The sequence below is a fragment of the Eupeodes corollae genome, chromosome 3 (genome assembly GCF_945859685.1).
Source record: "Eupeodes corollae chromosome 3, idEupCoro1.1, whole genome shotgun sequence".
Lineage (NCBI taxonomy): Eukaryota > Metazoa > Arthropoda > Insecta > Diptera > Syrphidae > Eupeodes > Eupeodes corollae.
In genome coordinates, this window is record NC_079149.1 from 114,829,872 (window position 1) to 114,856,948 (window position 27,077).

Below are 27,077 nucleotides of genomic sequence, written 5' to 3' on the forward strand. Positions count from 1 at the left end.
TAGTATTCTAATTTTATTTTATTTATATTCTAACCATATTTAAGACAAAATTAAAATATCAAACAATATCGGTAAGTTGATTTATTTAAAAAAAAAAATCTGTTAACCATGTTTTTAATTAAAACTCTATGATTTTAGTTTATAAACTGCTTTATGTCCAAATTTGTGCCTGTCAAAATATTGAAAAAAAGTTGTATGGCTGTTAAAATTTAGCCTTGACAATCACCATAAGCTCCAAAACCAAGTTTAAAAGAAGAGGCTATAGTGCGACCCACACTGATAATTTCCCCTCCCGTCTTTCGATTTGCTTACTTAAGAGTTTTTAGGTTTTTGTGTTTTGTCAAAAAAGTTGTCAGTAGAATCATTCTTAAAAATTTTAAAATTACTAACAGTATTTTACATATAATGAAACAGTTTGATTTCGAAATCTATTTTTGTTAGCAAGATTTTTAGTTGCAAAACAATTTTAACCAATGTTAGTAGCATTTCTTAAAAAATTGTATTTTTTATGTTAGCAGATACAAATTGGATGAATGAAATTAATTTGAAGTCAATATCACGACGTATCGAGAACCGCACATCAATTTTTACCCAATTTCCTTTCTATTTTTTGTAGATTGTAGAGTGTTGGATTTTTAAAAATAAATAAAAATAAAATGTAATGAATGAAAAACAATATTTTCTGAACGATAAAATAAGTGTGAAGCCAATATTTTTAATTTTTGAAAAGAGGTTTGAATCGAAAATCAATTTTTAAAAACTTTTATTTAATTTTTGTTTAGGTTTTTATTTTTTGTAACTAAACTGTCAATTAATGTTACTAAATAATAACAACAATATTTTTTAAAAGAAAAAAATTAGTTTAAAGTCAATATATTAAACTTTTGAAAAAATATTTAAGTCGAAAATCATGTTTTTTTTTGTAAGAAAACTGTCAATGCGATTTTTCTCAAATTTTTACTAAATGCTAAAAACAATACTATAAGTTGCACAAAATTGTTTTGAAGATAAAATCGTAAAATTTTCGAAGTGACAAATATTGTTTTTTTCAGTTTTTTTTTAAATTTATGTATAAATAAAACAGTTAGTGTGAATTAAAAAAAAAATATTTGTTTGGTATCACGTAACAATATATAATATAAAATTGAATTCAAGTCTCTAGCGTTATTAGTTCGTGAGATATTTAGGGTTATCCGAAATTTTTTTTTTAAGTTGCTATGGTAAAAAAAAGCAGAGTTTAGAGTCCCTTCTGAATCTTTCTGCATTATTATCTGTACAACAAAATTTATTTGAAGTTCCCGAACGTATGGACGAACGTACATACACACGACGCACACAGATATCTTTCTAAAAATCTTTTATTTCGATTCTAGGGACCTTGAAACGAGAAATGACAAAACTTTTAATTCGACAAATCGGACTGATTACAATAATTTCCAATGGGAAGTTAATAACGACAAACAAGCGAATAAGTACATTGTTTTTAGACTTAAACACTTCCTTCATATTTTGAGAAACTTTTAAATTATTCTCTTGAGGGTAACGGCTAAACATATTTAAACATTAACGTTAGGTGAGTTGTACTTTTAAGTATTTTATTCCAGTGGAACATTTAATTTATTTGTAATTATTAACCAAGAAATTTCTTTGCATTTAGTTTGTACTTATTTAAATAAAACCCACACCACACGGTAATTGGAATGAAATTGAGTAGGAATTTAGGACTTCCTACATGCGTCATTCTTATAAAACTCAAATCTGATTGCGCTGAAAATAATATCTATTTAATTAGAAACCACTCAGTTAGTTTTACAATTATCACAGTTTTATAATTAATCACAAAGGTATTGAAGTCTTATTTTAGTTTTTTAACCAAACCTTTTTTTCTTTTATGGATTCAAAACCATTATACTTACCTTCCAAGCTTCTAGTTTTTCCCCAAAAATAAAAACTCAAAATGCATTTGTTTCAAATTATATATATACGCTCTTAAATATTTATTTTAATATATATTTTTTATTTTTATAAGTTCTTTTTTTCTCTTAAATAAATATTCTTTTTTTATGTTTTTTCTCAATATACTTAAATTTATAATAATAATAATAATAATAATAATAATCTATGATAAAACATAAAATATATCTGCTTGGATTTTCTTTCTATAGGTAAATAAATTTGTATTTATCAATAGTAAATTTATTTATTTTTTCTGGTAGTAGGTAGGTATATTTTTTTTAATAATTTATTGAAATACAAAATCAATGCAAAGTGAAACACTTTATAAATATTTTTGTTATATAACTTCATTGAATATAAACTGTTTCTTTTCTTTTCTATTTTATTTTCATATATAAATCTTTGTTGGTTTTTTAAAGTTATTTCTTTGGAGGAAGTGTAACAAAAAAAAATGTTTCTATTTTTGTTTAATTTTAAGTATTTTCTTATTTTTTTAAAACATTATTGCAAATCCTAAATGTTTCTATTTTATTCGGAGATAAATTTTTATACAAGTTCGCATAATATGATTTTTGTTTTTATGTTTGTTCTAATTTGTATTTACAAAATTTATTTATATCACAATTACCTACTTAAATTTTTTGTTGTCGATTTGAATTTTAATTACAGTTTTAGTATTTTTTATTTCGTTTTTTCTTTGCAACTTTTGTTATTTACAAAAATATATGATTTTTTTTATTTTTCTTTGAATATTAAAATTTAAAATCTAAATTATTTTCTAATAAATATTGAAATTAAATTTCTTGTAATAAAATCTAAAATTAGTTTTTTGTTTACTACTAAAAATATAAATTATTCTTATTTTATGGTTTAAAAATCTTAAAAAATGTGTTTTTGTTTTTAGTATAAAATTAATCTTTAAAATATGATTTTTCTACAAAAATAATTGTAATCACCGGAAAGAAGATTTTTAAAAACCAAAAATGTGTTGAAAATCTTAATCATTTACATAAATGCTGCCACTTTTATCAATTCAGTTGCAAGAACTCAATAAAATATTCAAAAAACGGAAATAAAAGCCAGAAAGAAAAGTGATGAAATTTATAAGAAACCAATGAATATTGCTTCACCGACCGAAGTACATAATTTATAACACCCTTTAAGGATCTCTTAACGAAATCAAATTGATGTCTAATGCATTTTTGTTGAAGGAGTAGCTCTGCAAAAACTGGGATCATCGTCAACGGCAACCCAATTAATTTCGGCCGTCTGCATCTGATAGGGGTCAGTTGAGGCCAACTTCGACTATGGTTTCTGTAGTCGTTGTTGGGGTAATGTTTTGTTGCATTTGGTCGTTGCAGTTGGCAGGATTCAATTCCGATGCCATATTCCGGGAATCAGTCGCTAATGCTGCTGCTGCTGGTGGTGCTGCTGATGATTCTGCAGTTGGTGGTATCACAATGTTTGAATGAGATTGACGCTGCTGCTGTTGATGCTGCTGATGCTGGGAGGACGAACAGGATATGGATGAAGGAGTTGTTATTGATGCTGGAAGTCTTCCTGATGACGTCGTCGTGTGAAGGGTTGGGGTTGGAACTGTTATTGCTGTTGCTTTGGATGCTACCGGCAAATGTATACTCGACTGTGCTTGAGATGTTGCAACTGTTTGTTGACTCTGCAGCGATGTGAGTGGCCCGGGGGGTGATTTTGTGGGTGGTGGCGGTGCTGGCGGCAAGACAAGCTCATCAATCGTACAAACTCGGTCATCAATTGGGAACTTGAAGTTGATTTCGTTGCCAGTAATTGCGGGTGATGTATCGGAATTCTTTTCCAAACATTTACTATCGCCTGAAAGCACACAAACCAGAGACACACATACAGCCATATAAAAATAAATACATACACTATATAGTAACAATAAATATAACATGACAAGGATATAATGGCCATAGGGTAAAAATTGTTCTCTATATTTAATTTATCGATAGAGGACGACGAAATGAATAGAAGAAGTGAAAGGTCTCAAGAAAATGAACGTTGTTAAAGTTCGATTTTCTTGAGTTTGGGGATAGAATCAGAAGCAAATTGAGACAAATTGGATTTTAATTATATGATTAGTGACTTTTGATTCCGTATTCTTACTAAAAGTGACAAATTTTAGTGGAAATATGGGTTATTTTATTATTCGTATTGATTTCTAGGACATAATATTTGGGGTTATTTCAATGGCAGTTTTGAAAAACACATAGTCTACAATCGAATTCTGAATAGCTTTTCTTTGTTTTGTCGCCTACAAATTGAAGTTATAAATGAGAAAACTTTAAATCCGGAAAACATAGCCCTCAAGTTTTATTTTTTAATTTCTTTTTTAAAAGTGGAGACCTACATAAAAAATAGAAGACAACATTTATGTCTGATTCTTTTTCACTTCTCTTTTAACATTAAACACTATAAAGTGAACAATGAGAACGATGTTTTTGTGCAATTTGTTCAACATGCAGCAAAACAGGAAATTCTTTTGTGATGAAAGTTCAAATAGAAAATGGTTGTTTAAACAAATGCACTGCATGGGTTATAAAAAGGACGAAGACAAAAATGAGTTAAACATTGAAAAGATGAAAAAAAACACTGTTCAGCTAGACTTTGTTGCTAATATACTGAAAAAAGAGTTTTCTATGTATTGAAACAGGTGCACAACGTGGTATACGTGTTTGCATAAGAAAAACATAGTTTTGCATTATTGCATATTATGCCTTTGTTCCTCGTTTAAACCAAAATGAATACGAAAAAGAAGAAAAAAATTCACTAAAGATGCAGAGATAAAGAGTGGAAATACTGTTCTATTTCATCTAGTCATAAATGCCCCCGGAAGTGGATTTTTAGTTCATCCTTAAAGCAAATACAAAGCTTTTAAAACTTAAGGCTAATTCACTATACAACAAAAAAATTCTGGTAGCTTAAAATAGTGTTAAAAGCTTGGAAAATACTGAAAAAATATTTCTATAGATATAAGCTCTATGTAAAATAAGCGCGGCATTTTTTGAAAAAGAATTTTTTTGACGAAATGAGGCAACTATATCGTGCTTGGATGTAGATACGTAAGTTAGTGAAAAAAAAGTCGTAAGACTGCCTTTGATCTTAACAGGTCAGAATTTTTCGCACTATAGCCTGAGGAGAATTCTGCCCTCACATCTTGAATTATTTACATACAGCACACGACGATTAGCTTTGTTTTCGCTACATAGCTTTATTCTTAAAGTAACTTGAATTGAAAATTGATTTTATGATTTATGATTTTATTTTATTTGTTACGCTAAACATTTTCAAGCCACCTTGGTGATGTCAATTTACCGATTATTTGAGATTTGACCAATGTGGTCTATTTTCGGTACCAAACGTAAAAGACTGTTATTTCCACAATCCCGAGACGATTGAAGCATTATGGACAAAATAATTCATGCAATTTGTGAGCTACAATCTGAAACCATCGACATGATGTAAGAAAATTTTCCTGAGAAATTGGAAATGTTTTATCTTACCAATATTACATCACAATAAAGGGTGTTTTTTAGAGGCATATAACTTTAAAATAGAATACAACCTAGAAGATTTTCTTAACTTGATTAACCTAACTCCAATTTTTAATGACTTTTTCCAACACTTTACGACGTATGTCGGAAATAACGCTCACAAAAAAAAAAACTGGAGACTAATTACCGAATCCGAAACGATTCTTGCATAAAATAAATGATCAGATGAGCTGTTGCGCCGTCTTATTGTTAAAATGACAGCTCCTGCCTATTAAAGCTGTTCAATTCATGAAAGAAAAAATCGGTTATTATATTTCTATAGCGATCACTATCGACAGTAGCATTCTTGCCAGCATAGTTCTTAAAGAAGTACAGACCAATTATTCCACCAACAATTGAAATTTGACAGTGATTTTCATAAGATTATAATTTCGTTCTGAAATATTTATTTCTAGATAATCAGAATCACAAAGAAATGAAGAACAAAAAACGCACTGATAACTTCCCATCTCGCCTGTCCATTTGTCTTGCCTAAAAGGTTTGTAGGTTTTCGTTTTTTGTTAAAAAAGTTGTCACTTGAATTGTTCTAAAAAATTCTAAAATTACCAACAACATTTTGCATATGATGAAACAGTTTGATTCCAAAATTTATTTTTGTAAACAAGACAAACAATATCTCTTGTTTTCGAGAACCGAACATCAATTTTTACCTAATTTTGCGTACAATTTTTTGTAGATTTTATTTTTTCATGGAAAAAACAGACTGTTGGATTTTTATTTTAAAAAAATGTACTGAATATTGAAAACAATATTTCCTGTGAGATAAAATAAGTTTAAAGCCAATACTTTTCAATTTTGAAAAGATATTTTAGTCGAAAACCAATTTTTACGAACTTCTGGTAATTTTGTTGGTTAACAAAATTTTGACTCGATTTTTCTCAAAATTTTACCGAACGTTGAATACAATATTTCTTATAAGACCAAATTCGTTTATTAGTTTTGGAAAAGGCATTTGAGTCAAAATTAAATTTTTACCAACTTTGTGTACCTACGTTTTTTTTAGGTTTAATATTTGTATAAAAAAAAACTAACAATTCTATTTTTCTCAAACGTTATTCTACGATGCACAAAATTATTTGGGGATAAAACCATTTTTTGTTCGGTAAAAAACCTATGATTTGATTTTTTCCCAAAAAATATACTAATATAGCATCACGTTACAATACATAATTTAAAATTTATTTCAATTCTCTAGCATTATTGGTTCGTGAGATATTGTGGGCTAACCAAAATGTTCACCTATTTTTTAAATTGCTATGGTAATTAGACCACTAAATCAATTTTTAAGAGACTATCTATCTGCATCTTTCAGCATTATTATCTGTGTAACAAAATTTATTTAAAGTCGATATGTTTACTGGTTCTTAAGCTGGGGACGCACAGACATCTCTCTAAAAATATTTTATTTCGGCTCTAGAGACTTTGAAGCTTCGAAAATTGTCAACATTTTCAATTCGACAAGTCGGAAGAAATGTCATTTTTTTTGTAATTTAATTTTTTATAATTGATTCTGACATAAAAATAATCAACTCAAATTGTATGTTTTTTTCTATTTGCAACAAAAAACATTGTCATACAAAATGTATATAATGATCTGCTTTTGATCCTAATTTTAGTAATTTAATCTCTCATTTTACTTAAAAATATTCTCTCTCATCAAGTTTGAAAATAATTCAGCTTTACTGCACAAGTCAACAAAATATAAAATAAACCATCATAGGTACATATACATTTGCATATCTGATAGTATATATGTGCATTGTGCATTACAGTGTAGGTATGTACACATCATCAACCATCCTGGAAAATTGTTTTCAATTTCCATTACTTGTTTGCAGTAATTTATACCAAACAAACTCCTTTTTTCTCTCTGTTGATGTTTCTTTCTCAAATACGAGTATATGAATATCGGGTAAGGTATATCCTTGCTTCGAGCTATGTACCTATACCTATACCAACGTAAAAAAAAGAAAAAGTAGCCTGCAGCTTGCTGATAACTGTGAAATAACACCATATCCGCTAAAGCGTTTTCTCTCGTTGTATTAATCCTGTTGCGGGTTTCTGCAACTTCGACATCGACATCGACATCGACAACGACCATACAGTTCAATCAATCAGCTTCAAGGGTATTTTTATATATATACATATCTACATATGTAGGTAGGTCCTGATATAGTGCATATATACAAGATCCCATTCTCATCTTACATCGTCAGAGCCTTTTTCTACCCATATATTGAAAACTATAGAACACATCATGCTCTTGAGTTTGATGTTGATGCATCGACGACAACTATGTCATCCAAAACAATCGAGAATCGTGTCAGGAAATTGGGAAAACAGGTTGTGAATTTTACTGCAGCTATAAAACTATACCTAGATATACTCGTATGTCATCGCATCATCATGCAAAGCAAACGAGCATAGGGTAAAAGAGTGTGAAAAGCTTGATTTTCTAACCTAACTATGGGCAATATACTTCGTAATTGTACGTTTCGTGTGTGATGTCAATGCTTGAGCCTGTGCTGTGCGTGTACGTGACTATAAGGATGTTTGAACAGGATTTAGCTCAAGGTACCAATGTGATGATTGAAAAATGAAAACAAAAAAAGAACAAAAACGGAAATCAGTCTTTACGTAAAGAATTTCAAATTGCCATCACATTTCATCTAGATTCAATGCGCACACATCGAAAGCGAATTGAAACAAAAAACTCAAGAGATTCTTTTTTTTTAGTCACAAGGAAGAAGTACACTCCATCCTTTCGCCACTTTGAATACGAAATTTTGAAAAATTCTATGAATTGAAATAGTTTCAGTTCTGTTTTAGACCAATTTGAAATCATTTCTGAGTACTGTAACAATCTAATCTATAGAAAACCTTCATAAACAGATAATAACCCTCTTGAAAACGTTCGCACGTGGAATAATATATTCTTAACTTAATTTCTTTACATCTGAACAGTTTAATTAAACATAAGTTGAAAGCATCATCATGTACACAGAAATTAAGACACTCCTAATTGTATTTCTCTCGCTTCTAAACCTTGCACACAGCACACTATAAAGTTCCTATAAAGTACCTATAACTACTTCTATAGTGCAGTGTCTTCTACTGAAAACACAACATCATACATACATATATACATAGCTCGTATATCCTGTTAAATGAGAAAGAAAATCAAATTAATTTATAACACATATTATATACATACCTCCATTACGTCGGTCTTCTCGCGTGTAATAACGAGCACGATGTCTTGAGAAGCAAACAGCCATTGCCAGGATAATGATGGCAATTAGAACAAATATAATACCGCCCAGAATTGCAAGTGTATTAAGGCCACCTGGTATCGACAAAAAAAAAAAAGAAAAAAACAAAAGACTATATTACTAACTTTGTACCTATGTATCTATATGATGTGAACAAAATCTGTAAAATTGCAACATAGACAAGACAAGATAAGTGTGCTTTGGCACAACACAAAAATTGTTATATATATATTTAGCTATTAATCAGTATTTTTAGATACAATATAAGAAAGAAAACAATTTGTAACAGTCGAATGCAATTATAAATCTTTAGTCCCAAAGAAAAAAGAAGGACTATTCAAGGAGCAGCAACAGCAGCAGCATTTAAGACAATTAAGACGATAAATAGCCACAGAGCATTCACTTTTGTACTATGATGGTGGTTAACTTGGTTGCACGGGAACGGGTTAAACGAGTGTGGTTTTGTCAGCACTTTAAGAAAAATAAAAAGAAAACTAGTTTAAAAAATAGGTTTTTCCAGTGGTTAAATGCTCTTGGAAGATCATTTATCCTCTATATGCATTACAGCATCATTAGTCAACTAAGTAAAAAGAGGATGATTTAGAAAACACATTTTTCAGTTGTGCATCCATAGGTAGATAATGGTACAACAAATTTAAAGAGCAACTCGTTTTGAACTTTAGTTCACAATGCGTGGTCGTTCGAAGACAGTTTGTTGGGGATTCATCTTATCCTACAAGGACATTGTTGCCTAAATTTTTGTTAAAAGATGTAAATATGTCATATGGAAGAATCGATAATGTTCGATAAACAATTTTCAAAAAAAAAAAACAATCAAAAACTTTGAATTCAGTTTCAAGCTTTTTGTTTTTACTATTTACTATGATAAAATGTAAGCCCAGGGATGTAAAAATTGCAATACGAAAACATTACATAAAATACAATTTGAATGCAAGACACAAATTATTTAAATTAAAAAATAAAATGGTCGACTGGGTCGAACAAACTTGCTTATCTATCGCAGGAATTTTTAAAAATATTTCAATATTTCCTTTATTTGAAGATATACAAATGTACCTGCAAAAAATGTTTGTTTTCAAAAAAATGATGACCCATTTCCAATATATCGAATTTCGATAAAAATATTCAATATTCAAAAATAAAAACAATGACAGTTTTGATTATCAAATATTATTGAGACATCATAATAGCTTGTACAGACAAAAAAATGTCTGGACCAACGCAAAAATATTTTTTGTATATTGAAGGAAGACAAATTAAGAAATTAAATTAATGCAAAAATTAAAATAAAAATCCATCGGTTTGTTTTTGAAAAAATTTGAATTTTCGATTTGATGACTAACAAATTTGTTATTTTTATTAAAAATTCTTAACAGTGAATGGGGTCAAAACCCTGATTTAAGACTTTGAATTTAATCAACCCAATGTGTGGGGTGTAGTAGCGAGGACATTCAGATCAACAGACGAACGAAATGGGGGACCCATCGTTATTTCATATTTGATTAAATTCTCAAGTTCAATTCATTTTACGAATGCAAAACTTGCCATATAGTTCCTAAATGTCACATATAAAGTTTGTATCATTAAGAAAATGTAACGTAAAATTAAAAAAAGAAGCTGGGATGCGACCCACACTCATAACTTCCTATGAATTTAAAATTACCAACAATATTTTTCATATAAACAAATAGTTTAGCTTGAAAATCTATTTTTTTTAAATTGATTTTTAGTCGAGAACAAATTTTTACGAATTTTAGTAGCATATCTTAAATTTTTACAAAATTGGATTAATGAATATAATTTGAGAGATATTAAGAACCGAATATCAATTTTTACCAAATTTGTGTACTATTTCTTGTAGATTTAATTTTTTTATGAAAAAACGGACTGTTTGTACAAATCTTGTATACAAAAAAACTACTGAATATCGAAAACAATATTTTCTGTGAAATAAAAAAAGTTTGAAGAAAATATTTTTTATTTTTGAGAAGCTAAGTTTTAGTATTGATTTTTGTTAGGTTTTCAATTCTTGTAAAAAAAACTGCCGAGTAGATTTGTCTGCTGTAATCCATAATCTAAAATTTTTTAAAAGATATTTGAGTCGAAAATCAATTTTTACCAACTTTTGTTACATTTTCTTTTAAGTTTTTATTTTTTGTAAAAAATTTGTCAGTTCGATTTTTCTCAAAGTTTAATAGAATGTTGAAAAATATTCCTCATAAGATAAAATATAAATTTTCACCTACTTTGAGTAATGATTTTTGTAGGTTTCTATTTTTTTTATAAAAAAACTGTAAATTCGATTTTACTCAAAATTTCACGATTATTTTTATTCGTGAAATTTTCGAAGCGACAAATTTCGTTTTAATTTTTTTATTTATAAAAATGGTGTATTGAATTTTTTTTAAATATACTGGATTGGTTTCACGTTACAATATATAATGCAAAATGTAATCCAAGTCTCTAGCGTCATTTGTTTTAGAGGTATTTAGGGTTAGGGTTAAGGTATTTATATTCAAAATTTTATTGTAGATTTTTTTAATGTAAGAAATTATGAGTTAACGCATACTTTTTTGTTCATAGTAAAATTTTTTGTTTGTCCCTTTTTATTGGTCAGTAAGATTTTAATTTAAACTCAACAAAATTTTAAATACGAAAAATGTTCTTGCATGTTTTTTATACAAGACATGTTTTAAAATACATTTTCAAATTTAAATAATTTGTTTCTTATGCCAAAATTTTGTATTTTTATTGAAAATGGTTTTATAATGCCTACAAATTCTTTTTTTAATTGTTAGTAATTTGTATATTCCCCTAATTTTTTGAATGCAACAACAATTATTAATTTAATCAAAACTGTGCCAGTCATATTTATTTTATTATTATATTTTAAATTCAGTCTTAAAGTAGTTTTTTTAGATCTAGAAATATATGTTCTTTCCTATAATATCATATAAAATTCATATTCACACTGATCACAGAATCTGATCCGACTGCGGATGTAATCAAAAGTCATTTTAGACATTTCTTACATAATACAAATGTTAAAAGTTGGCTTGAGTCTTTCTATTTCTGAGATATCTGAGTTTTGTTTTTTTTTCATGTCCATTAAAATACCTAATTTTTGAAAATTGATTGTATACATAAACCAATGTTTTACTTCTGTAATTTAAAATGTATGTACCTTTGTCATAAATTTCATAGAACATATTGAAGAACGTTGATTAAGCGTCAAAATATTGTATCTAACTTTAGTTAACGAATCTAGGAGAACTCATTATTAATGGTAAAATAACTTTGGTCTAAAATATAATGATCTTGTCTTATTTTGGAGTACCATGATTGAACTCAATGTTACGTCACTATATAAAACAATAGTTGTACAAAATCGTTAATTTTTGAGGTGAACAAAAATTACAAAATACAAACAAAATTTCAAGACACTTTAATTAAAAATCAAACAAAAAAATTTTAGAAACAAATTTAAAATGCATTTTATTTAAAAAAAAAAAAAAACAATTTCGACAAAAAATCAAAAACTTTAAACAAATTACGTTCCTTTAATTTTTCCGAATGGTATTTATAATGCTGATATTTTAATGGTGCGAAACACAGACATAATTAAGACAAATTTATAAAACAACAACAAATAATAAAATTAGGTGTCTTTAAGAGTTAGTTTATTAATTTTCGCTTATCCTGAGAGTTTTCCGGTCATCTAAGGTTATATTTAGCCATATTTATCATTCTTAATCTATCCAATTGTTCTCAGTTATCATAAGCTATACTCATCCATTTTCATTTATCGTCACTTATCCTAATCCATACTTAGCCATCTTCAGTCAGCCTTTTCATACTGAGTTTACGTCATTCGTCTTCGGTTTTTATCTGTATACATAAATAACATTTAGCCATTCTCAGTCATTCTTAGTAATTCTTTGTCATTGTCAGTCATCTTCAGTAATTTTAAGTCTTTCTCAGTCATCCTCGATCTCCTTCAGTCTTCCTCAGTCAGCTTCATTTACATTAAGTCATCCTCAGTGATCGTATCATCAGTCATCACTCATTTTTGGTTTCGTAAAAAAACACCCAATATCTACTACTACCAGTGTTTTAAGACTGACATCGCGCTGACCATTTAACAGGATTTTAGAGTTGTAGATCATAAAAAAGCACATTTAAAACCCTCACGGTTTGTGTTTTTTTTTAAAGCTTGATTTCAAGTTACAACACCAGTTTGAAGAGAAAGGACAAAACCATACATTCTTAAATTATTAGATTTTAAAATTTTGAATATTGAGTTTTTAGCTTACAATTTGTCTAAGCAATTTCTAGGATCATTTAAAAGGCTTTATTGGGCTGTCTTGGTAAAAGATAATTTTCTTTGAGTCTGATAGCAGACTCAGATGGTTTTTACATACTTTTGGAATATTCCACTGAAAATCCAAGAAATATTAAAATTTGAATTTTTGTAATTTCTTGGAAATTTCCTAAATACTTATAAGGTATACTATAATTTTTGAGCCGCTTATAGACTCAAAGAAGGTAAGCATACATGTATTTGAAATTCGCTCAAATTGTGGCTATTTTAACAAAAAAGACCTGAGAAACCCTAATTTCGCCCTAGTATTTTTTTGAATTTAAAATTGTCTCTGTTCTTGTCTTGTTAGAGTCAAGGATAATCATATACGATCGCTAAATGTTATTTTAAAAATTCAAATCCTTAAATAAGCCAATAATAATAAGGAAAATAATATCACCGTATCCCTAAATATATATATATATAAAAAAAATACAAAATAAAGGTCAACGATATTTAAAAAAAAAAGGGAAGATGCTTCTATATTCACAAGCAATTTGTGACAACACCAACATATTTTGGGTTTTATCTTGTATGAACCTTCAGTCTGTTTATAAAATCAATTGCAATCTTATAATCTAAAATTATAGTCACGAACGTGCTCCTTATAAAAAAGAAATAAAAGTAAAAATGTTGTTTTTTTTTATCATCATCATCATCGCACACTTACCCCTTTCAAGAAAATTATGCGATGTGCTTGCAGCATCCTTTTCTTCGTCAGTAATAAATTCCAAACACGTATCCAATCCAGTAATATCAAGGTCTGTAATTTCAGCACCTCGCAAACTTTTCGGCAGAAAACATATCGGATATGTGTCCCATTTCCATTGCAACTGTGAGTAAGTTAAGAAAATAAGAATAAAAACAAGGAGTATTAAAAAACATACCGGAAACAAAATCAGAGTCAAGAATAGATATAAGGAAAACAGTATCCTTTAAATGGAACTGCAAATTCTTGGAAAAACACTTAATGAGAAGAGCTAGAGTAAGACTAGTATATGGTTTTCTTCTTAAATTATTCTAAACAATTTATGTACTTTAATTGATATTGAAAAATATACACTAAAGTTAATATACAGAGCACGTTTACACTATACAAAGATCCACAGCAAGGATTCTTTCGTCCTTACAAATGCTCTTCCTAGAAAACAAATTACCTGAAAGTTGTAAATTGTATGTATGCTCTACACGGGCATGCTTTTGCAAAAGTGATATGGGATCAAATTACACTAAACTATATTTGAAAAGACCAAACAACAAATTTTAAAATCTTTAAGTGTCCTGAGAGCTTGAATGAATTTCTTTTTGATGAAACCCAATGCATTATACTTTGAAAAAATTTAACAGAAAATTTTACTAGCTAGACTTCTTTCAAAACGAAAGAGTTTATTTTTAAAAGCTTCGAAAGTTCAAATGTGACAAAAACATTGGGTCGGTTTAAATGGATTTTAAAGATTTGAGTGAATAGTAAAAATTGTTTAAAGAAAACAGCAGCAAAGCTATCTGGGTTGAAATTTGTCCTGATCCTGAAATTAACTAAAGTGAAGTTTACAAACTCATTTCTCCTAATAGTAATTTAAAATACAACAGACATTGTAAATGACGCCTTAAACTCTTTTATGATTTTTTAGACTTCCATTACTGCGTCATTGAAACTTAAAAACAAGTCTATTATTGTATAAAAAATCCAAATCATTAACTTTTCTTACAAAAAAAAAGTACCTCTTTCAACGATTCGCAGTGTACACAAAACTTCTACTCTTCCTTTACTTCGCAATTGTTTGCAATGTGTACACAGAAGAAAAATACTTACATGCCTAACAATATTAATTAATTTTCCCATGTGACATTCGTCACAAATTAGAGGATTGTTGTCCAGCCGCACATTGCGAATGCTTTGTATCCTTAGTGCTGTATCCTCGTTGATGCCATACAATTGATTTCGTGACAAATCCAAAAACTGCAATCCATTCCAACCAGAAGTTGTGTTGTTTTGTGTTGGGTTGTATTTTATGTTGTGTGCCATTTTATATAGAGAAAATAGAAGACGGCATGAAACAAGAAGAGCAAAGAGAAGGGGAACAATTAAAATTAAATTTATTTGGTGTGAAAAATGTTGTGTTCCTTCCTTTATAGTTAAACTCTTGCTTGGGCTTTATAGGACTAAACTTTTTGTTACATTCATCTAAAGAGTAACAATACCGAGCTAAGCAGCTTCTATCCCAAAGCCAGATGGCTAAGACAGGCAGCAAGGCTATACGATGGACGACGATGATGACGACGACTAAAGGACTATACTTTCAGAGTGCTTCTCTAACCAACCAACCAACCGACCAAGCAACCAGCAATCCATCCATCCATTCATCCATGATGAATATAAAGACGAAGGAGAGAGAACTTTCTGTTTATACGGATACTGGTCCAAACAAGAGTCCAAGTCCCATAAGTAGGAGTGTTTAATATAATGCCTTGTGGCCAAGCCATCAGGCTGACTGCCTGTTTTTGTTACTTAGATACTATATGCTCATTTAACATAAAATACATTCTACATACCTACACTTATACATATAGAACACATACATACATATATCATAAAAGGAATTTTCTATGTTTAAACTATTATAGTATAGTACGAGGATTGTATACATACCTCAAGCTCCCGACATGGATCGATGACTTGTAGGGACATATTGTCCAAATGATTTCCAGATATGTTCAAATAGCGCAATTGTTTGAAAGGCACTAACAGTCCCATGGGCAATATTCCCATGTCGGCAATAGCTAACGACGTCAGTTGTGGAATCAACTGCAAAGAAAAAAAAATAAAAACAAAAATGTTTCTCGGTTAGAAAAGGACGAAAAGTTTTAGTTTCATGTAGAAATATGCTGGTTAAGGATCCTATACCACTTGTACAACATACGACTAAAGAGTTATGCTTTACAACATAGGAGTGTGATTTGTGGGCTGATGGTTATTCATCTTTCAACATTAATTTTATAGGGTTGTATACAATGCATATAAGGAAGCTCTGATGGCAGACCCAGAAAGTTTTTGTTTTTGTTTAGTTTGAATGAGAAATGTTTATAAAATTTGAGCATGATGTTGATAGTGGAATGATTTTAAAAGTGTAATTTATTTATGTTAGTTTTTTGCTTGTTTTGTTTTATAATTGATGACTTTGATATTTTAAATTTGTTGAATTGCAAAGTTAGAAATATAAATATACGAATACGAGTTAAACAAACAAACATAGTAATGAATCAAAAGGGTCTCCCAATAGGGATTTTTGAAATTTGAATCTTGACAGGGGTCATATTTTTGAAACGACATATTTTAAAATGAGGGATACATTCTCCAACAAAACTTCGAAATTATGTTTTCTTTTACTAAAATGCATGTTCCAATGTTGAAATGTTATACCGTGAGGATTATTGGTAAAAATATCCACCAAGTAAAATATATCAACCAATCCGTAAGTCGGTAAAATGCAAGATTTTGTTAAAATAATAGCAGGAGGCTCTGCGCCAATGGATTTTATGTCGCTTCCTAGAAGTCGAACGAGATGTGTGTTCTCTAGATAAGGCCTATGGATTGCAAGCCAGTTGGAAACAAATTCTAATTTTTGTTTTAAGAATTGTCCTAAGCGATGAGACCCATACCTGCATGAACGGATACGAATATAGGACGATACCATTCTACATGAGACTCAAATCTAAGTATTTAATGCCTCTAGAAAAACACTCGATCGCTTGAAGGCCTAAATTTGTTTAATGTTTGCTTATACTGTAATTTCCATTTTTCAATTGTTCACGGTTTCAGGATGAAGCTTATAGATTTATTGGATGATATTGGCCTTAAATTCTTGAATTTTAAACGTCTAATGATACCACCATTCAACAATCCGAAAAAAATGTCACTCTCTTTTTTGCTTTTTATCATTACGGTAGAATTTTTCGAGCTGAAATAATGTAATTTTGCTTGTTTAAATGCGCCTTCTCATAAATACAGATTTTAAGATCAAATCATTGTTTAATTCCATCGTCTATAAGTCTAGACCAGCGAACTAATAAAGAAGTAAATTGGGGTAGTCTTAAAGTTGCTGATCTTTCGAAGCGAATTTTCCTAAGGCTATTCCGTGAAATTTTGAGCTGTTATGAATGTTGAATTGAGTCTTATAATGTCGTCTACAGCAATCTCTTTATCGACCGTACTCACAGTAAGACAAATTATAACAGCGTTCCAATAGCATACCAGTTTCAAGAACTTCTTTAATTGTGCTCAAAACATCTTCTTAAATAATGCAATGTTTGGGTTTCACATTAACACTCACTTTGTAAATAAGTTTTTAGTATTTTTAGGATTATTTTGTTCTACGGAGGTATGACTTTCCGGAGGTATGACTGTCGAATTTCTGAGCAGCTGTCAGAATCAAACCTTTTATTGGGAAAGAAAAAACTTATTAGTTGAATCTGTATTATTCAAATCATTAAAGATCAAACTTTTCTTGTTTTGACTGTAGGACAATCAAATAAGGGGCCTTTCAACCCACTTTATCCTAATTTTACGTTAGGCCTAACATTGCATCATCAAAATGTTCTGAGCATTTCATTTTAAATATAAAATTAAACTACAAACGAAACAACATAGTTCAAGCCTTTTTGAATTGTTTGGCAGCATTTTTTGAGGAAAACAGCTTTTTCTTAGTTTTTGCTTGCAAATCTATAGGAATTTATAACTCCTCGTAAAGCAATTAACTTTTCTATATTACTTTTATTCTGTCTGCAACTTTGATCCCTTGCAGTCATAGTTTTATAAAATATGGCACTTCACCCAGTTTTTTCACACTTTTATAATTCGCTAAAAATAAATCTTTCTCTGTTTGGGTAGAAGAATTAGAAGTATTTCAGTATTGTATCATGAGTTATTAATTCTCAATATTGACACTATTTTCGGTGTTATATGTTCGAAGATTATGACCATCATTTCATAAGGAGATAACATGAACTGACTTTTTCGGCCGGAATTTTCTAAAGTCGCTGGTTTATTCTTAGAAACCCTTCTGTCCTTCTGTCTTGTATTAATGTCTTGTGTTATTATCATCTAGTCTAGTCGCTCAAGGTGCTATGTTCTCTACTCTGTACATTTAGTGCTGAGTAGTGTGTAATGTAATGTAAAAAAAACTCTGTAATTATATTTCCGAAACAACTTAAATACTAATGAAAAGGTAGAAAGTCGTGGCCTCATTGGTCTCTTCTAAGAAACTTCAAGTCATGAATTTTAAAATTAAAAAATTTGTTCCTAGATCAAAAAAAAAATTATTAAAAACGAATCTCACCTCGAAAGTATCTCGTATTTCGTGCAGATCCATCTGAGTATTTCCACTTATATTTAACGTTTGTAAACTTGTCAATCGGCGAACCGATTGTGGTTCTAATCGCACTAATTTATTATACGATAGATCGAGATATGTAAGATTCATCAAATTTTGAAATGCATCATTGGGTACTTTTGCCAAACGATTGTATGAAAGATCTATGAACAAAAAAATTACATAAAAATAAATCATTAATCCGTCATAAAATATTTGTAAACAATTTTTTTACCTAAATGTTCTAAGCTCTTTTGCATACGGAAAAGTTCATCCACAACCACTGACAATTGATTACCATCTAAAAGAACTTTCGTCAATCGTTTGACATCTCTGAATTCATCTTTGTCCATGAATTTAAACTGAAAATAAAAATTGAATTCGAAAAAATAATTTAATTAATTTGGAAAAATGAAAAAAATAAGAAAAAAAATTTTTGTTCAACAAAGAATTTCATAAATATTATTCCCTTGTTAGTCCTTTTTGACATTGTATAAGCGAAATTTATTTTATTTTCTCTGGAATCTGGAAAAATAAATTTGAAGAATCCAAATACGTACACAGTTTGAAAATATAATTGGATTTCGAGAAATAAATTTGTTGTAAACAAAATAACATAAGAAAATCCATGTCATCATATACAAAATTATAAAAAGTTATTTGTGTATGATCATAAATAAATATTGAAATAAATTTAAAATTTAATAAACAGAGTTTGATAAAAACTATAAAATGCAATAAAATATAAAATAAAAATATCAATTAAGTTTTGTATGATTAAAGTCTTAGAGATGTTTTTAATTCTGATAAGCCCCACTGCTTGTCAAAAAACTCAAATTTTGTTATTATATCAGTTAAATACTTTCTTCATTTCCTATTAATAATCAACGCCTTATAAGTACAGAAAATAATTAACTACAATCATTATTTACCTCGTTTCGACCAAAATCCAACTCACTTAAATGTGGCAGGAAATCGTACAAATGTGGATTTATCTTTTTCAACTGGCAATTCCGACATTTGAGTATCCTGAGCTCCTGTCAAAAATCCACAAAGAATAAGAAATAGAAAATAAATTATGGATAAACAATTTAAATTGATATTCTATAAAAATGCACAAGCGGAAGAATATTTCTCATTCTCTCTTAGCTCATCTTAAAAATATCCATTAGCCAAAAACATAAGAATATAAAATGGGTATAGCAATTAAGACTTACGGGTACATCACGAAATACATCCGGCTGAAGATCCTGCAACGGATTTCCACTCAGGTCGAGGTACTTGAGTTTATTTAGCATGAAGAAATTTCTATGAACTAATTCTTCGATAGAATTGTCTGCCAAATTGAGTCGCCTTAAATCCTGCAATAAATATAAAAGCAAGCAGCACCGCCATAGCCGCGCAACAAAAAGGATAAATGAATTTATATTTTCCCAAGGACAATTAAAGAAAAGCACAAATTGGAAAGAGTAATAGCGAAAAACAAATTACCGGCTGATAGTTGAGGAATGAATATATAGGTACATTAAAAAAGGGGCAAATAAAGAATATCTATGCATATAATAATATCCTTATGAAACTGCGAATAGCAAAACCAACTCAGAAGATGTCCTGTGAAAGCCCATTAAAATGTAATACAACCGAAGGAAGCGCACACGAAAACAGAAAAAAAAACATGTCACGAGACAATAAATAAAAACGAAGTAATGAAATTTATTACGAAAGTGATGAATGTGCAGATAAATGAAAAATAAACAGCAATGATGAATAATTTCATTCGTCCTTGGGACATAGATTGCGAAGAGAGAGAAGTTGCTTGCGCTTTAGCTTGGCTGGCCTGACAAGTCTATACATAGAAGATCTTATGCAAAGTGATAAAAAATGGCAGTCAAAGGGCAAAAAGGAAAATGTTTGTCCCTGTTTTTTTTCTTCTTCTTTTTAGTTTTATTTCTGAGCGCTTCTTCTGATAGATCCTTTTTTTTGTATAAGGAATACAAGATTGTATAAATCAATTCTGTTGTGATTATATTAGCTGTCATTCGTTTTGCCCTCTTCGGCTGGGATCGTTCGAATGGTTGATGAGTTTTTCTCAAGTACGTACCCGAGCACAATTTTCATTTTCATTTTCGTTTCAATTTTCATTTCTATTTTCTTTTTTTTCATTTCAATACAAAAATGGCAGCAAATGAAATATTCATTATTAATTCTAAAGGATGCTAAATTTCTGTTCAACTGCCTTCACAAAACCGTAATTATTTTTAAGATTCTTAGATTAATCCTCTCAGCCATTGATGTTATTTTTCCGTGAAGGGGTTTCCTTTCAGCGAGAGAGATGATTTTCTTTTTTTTTACGTTCATTCTTTCATTCGTTTATTGAAGGAGGTTTGTATCCTTTTCATATAAATTGAGGATGAGTATATAGAGTATTGGTTGAAGTATTTTCTTTACCTTTCATAAAATGGATTGGAGGAGTTTTCTTGAAATTATTTTTAATTTTTAATGACTTGACTTAAGTATAGGTTTGCGATAAGCAGATAGAGAAGAACTTTAACCCAGACATATAAAAATTATGTCTATTTAGTGCTTTTCACAATGCATGAATAATTAAAAGAGTTTAAAAGCGCAACAGGTTGAAAAGTTAAATCAGGATTTAAACTTTACATTATAGTTTTTGACTTAATGTTTAAAGTTTAAGACATTGAAAAGCAAATTGAAAAGGCACAGGTGGAATTCACTATCCTTGCTTAGAGACGGAAAAACAGTTGGATTTTAATCAATCATAATTTTGTTTCAATCGATTGTTTATTATTAAAGTAAGTATTTTTTTTAAATGTACTTAAAATGTTGGCCCTAGAACTAAAATTTAACTTTTCTATCCCCCAGTAATGATAATCTATTTATTTTAGAAAATTAATATATTTTTCTAACTTACCGTTAAATGGCGAAACGTAAGTGTTGCCATACTGTAGATTTTATTTTTCGATAAATCCAATTCGTGTAGGTTGTCTTGACCTCGGAAATTATTTTCAGATACATTGGTTATGTTATTCTTAGATAGATCTTCAAGGAGAATTCCAAGTTGTTTAAAAAATATGCAACGATAAGAAAATATAACAAAAGAGTTATTAAAATAATTTCAATGTAATTTAATTTCAATAAATATGAATATATATATATAAATATAAATATAAATATAAATATAAATATAAATATAAATATAAATACAAATATAAATATAAATATAAATATAAATATAAATATAAATATAAATATAAATATAAATATAAGTATAAATATAAATATAAATATAAATATAAATATAAATATAAATATAAATATAAATATAAATATAAATATAAGAAAATGAATGTTTTTGACTAAGAGAATCGAAAACAAAAAGAAGATATTGATATTAAAAGACCCAAAAACGTATAAAATTAAAAAGAAACTGATAAAGAATATTTTTCCACTAAAATATAAGGAGAACAATCAAATATATTGACTCAAAACTTTTTGTGTGGGTTTATTTTAATTTTTTTGTTAACTTTTAGAAATATCAACAGGTGAGCTAAAATAACAGCCTCTTTCTAATTTGCAAAAAAAAAACACCTCTCTCCTGAATTTTGAATCTTTTCTTATAAGAGAAGGTTTTTGTAAGAAATAATGCACTTTTCTAAAAACCCACCTATTTTTGAAATTGTTATAATTTTAATAGGAAACCCAAATATACATTCAAAATTGTTATTGTTGTAAGCCACTGACCATAGTTCTCAAACTGTTGCACAATCTAATTTATTTAATTTAAATGCTTTCCAAAAATTGTGAACATTTTAAAGAAATCGCATAACTTAAGCATTTTTGAGTTTTTTTTTTTTGTCAATTACGTTCCCAACCGCAAATTTTAACAAGTCAAGACTTTTAATCTTATTCATAGAAAATATTTGTACTGAAATAAAAAAAAAAGTTTTTAGTTATCATGATCTCAATTAATAAAAATGAACCTTTATAAATTATTACAATTAAAATAATTCTTAGTTTTCGTTATAATCGTTACAAAATTTGTAAAATATTTTATTTCCTTTGAAACTATCCATATCCAGTACTCGCTTAGTTAATTTATTTATTTCATTATTGCGAAATACATTTGCATATTTAATAAAATATTGACACATACTTATACCGTTTGAAAATTACAATCTAAGCAAACATAATTTAATTGTTTCAATTTTCAGAATTTTTACAGTTTTTAGAATTTATTCTTTCGTATTTATTTAATTTTCTGCACGTTTGTTAGAATTTCAATTTGCTGATTCAAATGAAAATAAAATCCAATTAAAAAGAATAACAACAAAAAGTCTGCTTTATAAATCATTAGGTTATTCGCAAAAATACAACTCACACACTAAAACAAAAAAGAATACAATTCAACAAGCCTACATACAAAAGTCAGGGAAATATACCAATACAGAAATGAAATCCTTTTTTTGGCCCAATAAAATATTTATGACATATTTCATAATAAACATCAAGGAGAAACAAAAATTCGGATATTTCATCTACTACATCTAATTTTAACATCACAGTTCATAGCACATGTAGCTACAGTCTGTAAATGTACACCTACAAGGCTAGGAATAATATTGTGTTGCTATACACAATATACCGTTATCTATAATTACAAAAATATTCTGAAGAACAGATTATCCGAATATTATTTTTGTTTTGTTTCGCTTGAATTGACAAGTAAATTATGTTTTTCTACAACACTGATACTCGTATAGATATTTGTAGTGTTTTCAATTCTATGGATTTTTTTCCGACATACCTTCAGAACTTATATATCTACTAAAAGATATACAGAAATAACATCATATTAATTACATACCCGTACAATCCGATCAGAAAAGGGAAAATGGCCTTTGATTAATAAAAGGTCATGGTTTGAATATGTACAAGTCTTTGGTGAAGGTTTTTCTGGAATTTATATTTTAATATGTCTGACGTCTGCCTGGGAGAAATCATTGGAGTTCTTAGCCTCAAGGAATAATGTGTTTCAAAAAGTTTTCTCTACCTTTCAAATCAGAAATTGATACCTACGAAAAAACTGAATTATGTTATAGCTTGTAAGCTGTTCGATTACAGCAAAATGTTGGAATATGAAACAAAATTTTAAAAAGAGGCTTGGATGCGATCCATACTAATAACTTCCTATAACGTCTGTCGATTTGTCTAACTTAAAAGTTTGAAGGTTTTTGTAAAAAATTTAAAATTACCAACAATATTTCGGATATAATGAAGTAGTTTGATTTCAAAATCTATTTTTGCTAACGAGATTTTTAGTCGAAAACCCATTTTATCAGCATTTTTTAAAAGTTTTTATTTCATACATAAACAAATACAAATTGGATAAATAAATTTAATTTGAAGAACAATAGAACATTGTTTACGAGATATCGAGAGAGATTTTATTAAAAAACGGATTGTATGCTTTTTACAAAAAATCTACTGTCGAATGTCGAAAACAATATTTTCTGTGAGATAAAATAAATTTTAAGCCAATATTTTCAATTTTTGAAAAAAACTGTCAATTCGATTTTTTTTTATAATTGTATCGAATGTTGAAACAATGTTTCTTATAAAATTAAATTTAAGAAGAGATATTTGAGTCGAAAATCAATTTTTGCCAGGGTTTTAATTTTGTAAAAAAGACTGTCAATTCGATTTTTCTCAAACATTTTACCGAATGTTGGAAACAATATTTCTTATAAGATAAAAATTAGTCGAAAATCAATTTTTACCAACTTTGAGTAATGTTTTTTTTAGGTTTTTTTTTTATAAAAAAACTGTCAATTCGATTTTTCTCGTTTTTTCGTGGCACACAATTATTTTGGAGATAAAATCATTTTTTGTTCGTAAAATATTCGAGGTGACACTATTTTTTTTAGTTGTTTTTTTTTTCATTAAAAAAAACGTTACTTGGATTTTTCCAAAAATATATTAGTTTGGTAACACAATATATTATATAAAATTTAATTTAAGTCGCTAGCGTTATTGGTTCGTGAGATATCTAGAGTTGACTAAACACCAACTTAATATTTTTGAGAGTCTTTTCTGCGTCTTTCTGCATTATTATCGGTATAACAAAGTTTATTTGAAGTCAAAATCTGTACTGATTCTTGAGTTTCCGACACACGTACGCCTAGACATCTTTCAAAAAATCTTTTATTTCGATTCTAAGGACCTTGAAACGTAAATAAATGTCAACATTTTTAATATGACAAAACGGACTGATTACAATTACTTCCTATGGCAAGTTAAAAATACCAATTACAGCTTGTAATTCAAAGAAACTTAATACGAAACATAAAAAAGGTCGCTATGCCATATTTGTAATATGTATAAATACTTTTACTTTTAATTTGTGATTTATATCATAGATACAAAATTTCTTTCAAATATATGTTTTTTTAAATATTAAAACTAGAAACAAAATATTAATTATTTTGTAAGTAAACGAATAAAGAGTAACCTATAAATCATAATCCATTATACTTAATAAATTGTGAAAATAATTCTAATGTCAACATTGCTCAGATTAGCACACCTATTTCCATTACCCATCACACACGTTATAGAAATTTATAAATTTTACTTCGAAAGGCTTTTAGATTTTAGGTTTCTTAAAATATCATAATTTTTCATCGTAAAATTCACTCAAAATTTACGAGTATTACTCATTTTACCTTTTGTTATATGACACAAACATCTCATAAAATCCATATTCCATAATGCGAGTATCCTTCTTGGTATAAATGACTTTCCATCAAAGTAGAATATAGAAGAGGCTCGAGGTAGGTTCCACTTTATGTGGGTATACTACATAACATAGGTACATTTTTCGTGAAATGAATAAATTCTCAAAACAAACAAAAATATCATAAATCATTATCAATATACCATTAATTTCAGTCGAACCCATATTATTTGCTTAAGTGTGTTCAATTTTCAGATCTCCTTAAACAAGTATGAGGATGAAGTTATTGGTATGTGGAAAACTTTTATACTTTAAGCCAAATAGGTACTTGTATGAGGTATGAAAAGATGAACTTAAAAATAATTGTAGAAAACTTTGTCTTAGATTGTATCAGTTTTTGGTTTCTTACCTTTAAAAAGGAAAAACAATGAAGTTGAAATTTAGTTATGAAACCATCTGTGAAATCTTAGCACAAAGTTTAAATAAGTTTCATTGAAGTTTATAATTTTTGTAGTTTAAGACAAATTGAATATTATTACATTTTTCTTTAGAAAAACAGTACAAATTCTTTATTGTTATTAAAATGTTCTCTCGAAATAGAAGGTTACCATTCAACTTTCAAACACACCTACCATAATACTCGAGCTTCCTGGAATGCTCATCAGTATACCCTAAAGGTCGATTTCAGACGGACTTTTAAGTATAGATATTTGTTTTTTAGGAGGACATCAAGAATGTAGAATTATCAACCGGTTCTTTTTTAATCAAAGCTTCAAGACTAATCTTTATCGTTATTAACGCCTAAATCTTTTTTAAACATGATGCTAATTATGAGGGCATTGATTATCGCCTTATGTTAAGGGTCACGATCCCCCCCTGGGAGGTAATTTGTTTGTATATTTTTAGGAATTCCCTTCATATTTGCCATCAAAGAGATATTCTGAATACCAAAAAAGTACCTAGTACCGAAATGTCCATACGCACAGTTGCGAAAATGCAATCAACTGGGACTGTGCAAGGATTCAAAAAAGTATTTGCAAGAATGGTTGTAGCTCATCAAAATGTTTTTGCTTGAAAAATAAAATATTATGTTATTCTAAGTGCCACTCCAGTTAGCCTGTATAAAAAAATAAGTTCTTTCATTTAAAAATAAAGTAATACAAAATTAAGAAAAAATCTTTTTATTTCATCTTTAGTTGGTATGTTTTTTTTTTTTTCAGATTTATGATTAACATAATATTAATTAAAAACATTCTGTAGCGCTGTTAAGCAGTTGTATACAATTCCTAGGAAATATATACTTCTCCTAGGAAATACGTGTTTTAAATAATCTTTTGTACATCTTTTTATATATTTCCTAAATAGAATTGGCACTGTATAAATTTCCTAGGAAAGGAACTGTATATAATTCCCAGGTTTCATACATTTCCGCAACACATACAGAAATTAAAAACCCGCTCTAATGATTTTCGAAAATATAATTAAGTTAATCTAGTTTTTTTGATAAATAAAATGGCATTTAAATTTGTGTGAAAATTTTATTTTGCAGGTACATTTTTTCTTAAATTAAGATTGAAATAAAACTTTTAACATTTTAAAAAATTTAAGAAATCTACTTTTTGAAGTGAATTTGCTTCAGATGTTCTAAAACGGAGAATTTCAAGAACATAAATGTCCCAAAAACCGCTAAGGTTACACTTTTGTTAATTGAAGAATACAAAGCACGTTTCATATCTATTAATAAATAAGTTTTCA

The 27,077-nt window shown here is 28.6% G+C and overlaps 1 protein-coding gene across 1 annotated transcript in view; it reads right to left on the reverse strand.

The window, feature by feature from the left end:
• Positions 1-2,810: 2,810 nt before the first annotated feature.
• Positions 2,811-27,077, reverse strand: part of LOC129951907 (toll-like receptor Tollo) — a 38,054-nt gene continuing 13,787 nt past the window's right edge. The window contains exons 4-13 of the mRNA XM_056064267.1: positions 21,501-21,628; positions 19,786-19,929; positions 19,501-19,605; positions 18,804-18,930; positions 18,536-18,732; positions 15,850-16,005; positions 15,013-15,159; positions 13,870-14,032; positions 8,761-8,892; positions 2,811-3,804 (exon numbers count right to left, since the gene is read on the reverse strand). Of these exons, the coding sequence (XP_055920242.1) occupies positions 3,242-3,804; positions 8,761-8,892; positions 13,870-14,032; positions 15,013-15,159; positions 15,850-16,005; positions 18,536-18,732; positions 18,804-18,930; positions 19,501-19,605; positions 19,786-19,929; positions 21,501-21,628 (1,862 nt within the window). The 3' untranslated portion in view covers positions 2,811-3,241. The remainder of the gene's footprint in view (positions 3,805-8,760; positions 8,893-13,869; positions 14,033-15,012; positions 15,160-15,849; positions 16,006-18,535; positions 18,733-18,803; positions 18,931-19,500; positions 19,606-19,785; positions 19,930-21,500; positions 21,629-27,077) is intronic.